Below are 5,120 nucleotides of genomic sequence, written 5' to 3'. Positions count from 1 at the left end.
TCAGCAGTTTGGGAGTAAAAAGCTGTATGGGAAAGCTTGCAAAAACTGAATTGACTCTTCTCTTTGCCTGTTTTCATCTTTTCTATGACCACAGCAGGTTCATTTGATGTTGGTTTATCTAAATGCAGTATCACCATGACAAATATGTCATGTCATTTCATTGACAGGATGATGATGACTACCCTTCTACCAGTTTGCTTGGCCAGAAGAAGCCAGGGTACCATGCTCCAGTGGCACTGCTCAATGACATACCACAGTCTACTGAACAGGTACGTTAGCTGAAGGCACAGTCAGGCACCCTTGGAAGTACTAGGGGAAAGAAAGCTTTTCAATACCAAGTCTTGTCTTTTGGCAAGATATATGTAAGGGGCTGTGTTTTTTTAAATTTTGCTGTAAGCTTGTTACTGCTTTAGTTTAAAATTTCACTGTGATAATTATTGGCAGTTGTGCATGTAAAGCCAACACACTAAACTATTGAAATATTTTTTATAGAGAGTCATATACTTCAGAAATTAGAATAGCTGGAAAATGTAATGTTCTTTATGTTATGCTTTTGTAAGGAAAATGTAATCACTGAAGTTTTATATTCCTGGAGTATTTTTCTGTAAAATTTAAAAGCTTATGAAGTCATCCTATGAAAAAAGGGGCAAAGGTTGACAGTATGAAGTGCCTTGGTAACAAGTGAATAAACTCTTAAAGTAGCAAATTTGTGTCAGAAATGATTTCATAAGAAGCTGTGTGATAAAAAAAGTGAAATTCTAGTTACAGAAATAAAATTGGCATTGCACAGTGTTCTGACGTTCCTGCACAGTTGAGATGAAAAATATTGTAGGCCTTTTTAGCAATACTGAAAATGAATACTGCAGCAGAGACTTTAGCTAGTGTTGTTCATCCATGTGACTAACCAGCTGTGTTGGGTTTCAGTACGATCCCTTTGCAGAGCACCGGCCCCAGAAGATCGCAGACCGGGAGGATGAGTACAAAAAGCACAGGCGGATGATGATAATTTCCCCTGAGCGTCTTGATCCCTTTGCAGATGGTAATTTACTTTGGCTTTTCTATACCCTCCATGAGTTTTTGTCTTTGTCTTTAGCCCTTTGATTTCTGTTGGCATGCTTATAAACTTAGTTTTGTTGTAAACATCCCCCTTTCATAGAGGTTTGGTTGAAAACCTAGATGCCATATTCTTCATCTTTATAATACGAGTTTTCTTTCCAGGTAGAAGGACAAGAAAATTGTCAATGAGCCATTGCCATAGAAACACAAAGGGTTAAAGGTTTCTCTTTTCATTTTGTTTTGGGTTGTGCGTTGTACTTTGAACAACTTGTGTATTGAGTGCTCAGATTCTATCAGTACCTTGAAAGTTTTCATTCCAAGTCATAGACTTACAGGGTTACTGCTTTTGAAATGCTAGTTCTCAAAATAGAGCACCTAATTCTTACCATCCCATGTAAACTTGAGGTGGTATAGCTAAAAGAAACAAAAGCATATATAAGACTTTGAGACTATTAATAGTTGAAGTCTGTTCTGATAATTTTAGAATGCAAGTCAGGAAAAGGGGTGCTAGTGGGTCTGACAGAAACTTTCTTCAGGTGAGTGAGTGTCACGTGTGGCAATAAGGTGCCTGTTGGCTTAAAATTAGTAGCTGTTTTGCAGGTTTTACAAATGAGAATTTCAGCCTGCATGAATTAATAGGGATATTAATTATTTTACTTGCTTAATTGTAATTGATATAAACATGTATTGTCAGAATTCACAGGCCCATACTAACTGTCCTTAATTTCTTTCCTACAGCAGTACTGCTATATGCCAGTCCTGTCTGCATTCTTAAGGGTGCAGTTCAACACATCCTGTGTAGATTATGGTGAAAAAGTATTCCAAAGGAAAGTCCTATCAAAGCTAGTGTCAGAGTGACACAGCCAATTGGGCAGTGGTCTTCAGCATAGCAATGTTTGAGAAGTTTATTTTTTTCCCTAAACCTAGTGCTATACCACCTGTATAGCAAATCCACACATTTTTCTTAAAGAAAAGTGTTTTTCTTGACAAGTCTCATTCCTTTAAAGTTGGGCTTCTTGTAAAGTATTTAAACATTTGATTAGTGCAAGATACACAGCATAAACCAACATATGGTGTACAAATCCCATTTCCTGTGAGTATTGTGTGGTGGTGTATGTTCTGTATTGCATCCAGCTCCCAGTCACAGTTGTACCTTGAGAAGAAAAGAGGGGGAAGTGTCATCCAGCTGTTTTCTGGGGTTTTTTATTTTGCTTTAGTTTTATTTTTAATGAAGCCCTGTTACAAAATGACACTAGAAGGTCTGTGAGACATGTCCAGATTTGTCCAACTTATAAATGGGTCTTTATGATAAAACAATTTAAGCATTACTTAGGTATGCAGTAGTTATGTATAGTCAGATAACGAGTAGGATTTAACAGCTGACACAAGGTAATGTTTTGATTATAAATATCTTTCCAAAGTGTTACTAATGGTAAAGAGATAATTTTCTAGGCTTCTATTCTGCTGCTTGAAGTCAGAACTGCTGATGGAGACAAAGGCACGAAAGTGTACGTATTCCGGATTAGCAACCCAGGAACCCATCACTTCTGAAGACTCTTAACTGTGCTGTCATTTTATCATTTTTATCGGCTTTAAAATATTTTGTTTGAAACTGCAGTAGTTATGTTTGTGTTCAAACAGGTTAAATTGATCAGCAAACTGAATAAACGTAAGATACATGTAATTTAAAAAATTTTCTATCAAAAAGTAAAATTAAATGATCATGGAATAATATAATACTAGAGCAGGGCAGTAGAAAAAGTCAGCGGTGACTGCTTATCTTGTACTCATTGTGCTCCATTCCTGTTGCTGTTCTCTTCTGCAGGAGGGAAGACTCCAGATCCTAAAATGAATGCCAGGACATACATGGATGTTATGCGTGAACAGCATTTAACCAAGGAAGAGGTGTGTGCAGGGGTGGCGTTTTCACTTGAACTGAGTTCCATTTTACAGCCTTGGAAAGCATATTAAGAAAGGGGGAGTGTTAATTCTGTTGACTTGAGTTCTTGACTTAAAAGTTCTTTTCTTTGGAAAATTCTGTTCTTCACATGTGGAAAGTCACTAGAATTTAAAGATAGAAGTTTTGGAAAACATCTGGTCTATACAAGGAGAAATAGTCTCAACGTATTTTAATCTGATTTTTTTTTTTTTGTTGCACTTGGACTTTTTGTTGTTTATTTTCAGTGGCTAAGAAGTATTTAGTGTCAGAGATGGGGGCAGGGATTGTGAGCATTGTGTAAAGGGAATCCAGGGAGATTTTAAAAGACTTTTGTTGAAGTACCTACAACAGATGTTGCAGTACTAAGATCTGGTCTAAGGTTGACATTTGGTTTAAAATACTTTAAAAAAAAAAAGCTTACTCATGGCTATTAAAATTCATTTTAATAGATAAACAGATACTGGTAATGCAATCAGGTTTCTTGTATGATACCTATAGTGCCATCTTGTTAATTAGAACAAGATTTTGTAGTCCCAGCAGCTTCTGGTGTTGATTTGTCATACTTGTCTTGCCTTAATTGGGGAATTAATTCATAATTTTGACATTTGCTCATGGATCCATTGCTAAGTGTAAACCAGTCTGGGTTAAGTGAGAGTTTTAAATAAGAATCTCAGGGATGTAGCTTGCAAGAACATAGTTTCCAAGTCATCCACCTCTAATTTGCTGAAGTGGAACTTGTTTGAAACAGGTGGGTAATTATTTTAAGGCATACGGTGGCAGAAACGGATAGCTTTCAAAATTCCCCATGCATTTGCTGTAAGAATGGCTTTTATAGAAAATCCATTTATCCCTCCAAACACATAGCTACTCTGTCAGTATGGAAGGATTTGAAAAAAGTGACCTTGAAATGAAAGAAGTTAATTACATGTTAATGGAGCAAAAGCTCAAAAAAAAAAAAAAAAGATATGATAGCACTGGAAAAGCTCTTTTAAAGATGTAATTCTGAAGAAATACCTTCCTTATGTTTGTCTTTTTATGGTCTTGAATAGAGGGAAATTAGGCAACAACTAGCTGAAAAAGCTAAAGCTGGAGAGCTCAAAGTCGTCAATGGAGCTGCGTCTCAGCCACCTTCCAAACGCAAGCGGCGCTGGGATCAGACAGCTGATCAGACTCCTGGTGCCACGCCCAAGAAATTATCCAGTTGGGATCAAGCAGAGGTAATGATCCTAGTGCTCTGCAGCTACCTACAGAAGACATTTAATGCTAATCCTTTTGAATGTCAGAAGTCTCTTACTCTGGTTAAAATGAGCAACCAGCAGTCTTTTACTGTGTAGCAGTAGGTACTGATGGTTTCTTTTTTGTCTTGTGTAGACTCCTGGCCATACGCCGTCTCTGCGGTGGGATGAAACTCCAGGCCGTGCTAAGGGTAGTGAAACTCCTGGTGCCACCCCAGGCTCGAAAATCTGGGACCCAACTCCCAGTCACACCCCAGCAGGAGCTGCCACACCCGGGCGGGACACGCCAGGCCATGCCACACCAGGCCACGGAGGGGCCACCTCCAGCGCGCGCAAAAACCGCTGGGACGAAACACCCAAAACAGAGAGAGGTACTTGGGGCAAACCTCACAGTGCATAAGTTTCGAATGGTGAATTCTATTGCATTTTTTTCACCTTAAATCAACAGTGGGTTCAGAAGTCAGGCAAGAAGTAATTATGTTCTGACATCTAGTGGTGGATGTGGAGTGTTGTTTTTGTCTGAGTTGGTAGCATTGGGTTTTTTCTGCCTGTGAGCTTAGCTCACATCTGGGGAAATATCTTGGCTCAAAAGTGGAATCGAGTTTTGTTGTATATCTAGTGACTCCTGCAGGTTGGGATTTTCATGTGTGCAGGACATTGTAAATCAACTCATGTTGAATTGCTTTTCATTATACATTTGTATGTGTTGTTTTTGAACTGTTGAATTTTTTTCAAGAGGTTTTGGAATGATTTTCTCACCTGCTTTTCTTGAATTTGGCTCTTGTCAGAGAACAGTGAAACACTGTTGTTGCCTAATGCTTTTATCAGAGGAGTACGTGGAATACTTTGGAAAATTTCTGGAATATATGAGTAGTTCTGGGGTTTTTAGA

At 38.2% G+C, this 5,120-nt stretch overlaps 1 protein-coding gene across 2 annotated transcripts in view; it reads left to right on the top strand.

Moving 5' to 3' along the window:
* Positions 1-5,120, top strand: part of SF3B1 (splicing factor 3b, subunit 1, 155kDa) — a 17,706-nt gene that overhangs the window by 1,967 nt on the left and 10,619 nt on the right. The window contains exons 3-7 of one of the 2 annotated variants that reach the window (XM_009071262.1): positions 168-269; positions 925-1,039; positions 2,882-2,961; positions 4,045-4,212; positions 4,367-4,601. In XM_009071262.1, the coding sequence (XP_009069510.1) occupies positions 168-269; positions 925-1,039; positions 2,882-2,961; positions 4,045-4,212; positions 4,367-4,601 (700 nt within the window). Of the gene's footprint in view, positions 1-167; positions 270-924; positions 1,040-2,508; positions 2,529-2,881; positions 2,962-4,044; positions 4,213-4,366; positions 4,602-5,120 lie in introns of those variants that run through there. The other variant, XM_009071263.1, reaches the window with a different exon arrangement.

The sequence above is a fragment of the Acanthisitta chloris genome, unplaced genomic scaffold (genome assembly GCF_000695815.1).
Source record: "Acanthisitta chloris isolate BGI_N310 unplaced genomic scaffold, ASM69581v1 scaffold7453, whole genome shotgun sequence".
In the NCBI taxonomy this organism is placed as follows: Eukaryota; Metazoa; Chordata; class Aves; order Passeriformes; family Acanthisittidae; genus Acanthisitta; species Acanthisitta chloris.
Note: the sequence above shows the minus strand (reverse complement) of the source record. Positions and strands in the feature narration are given on the sequence as shown.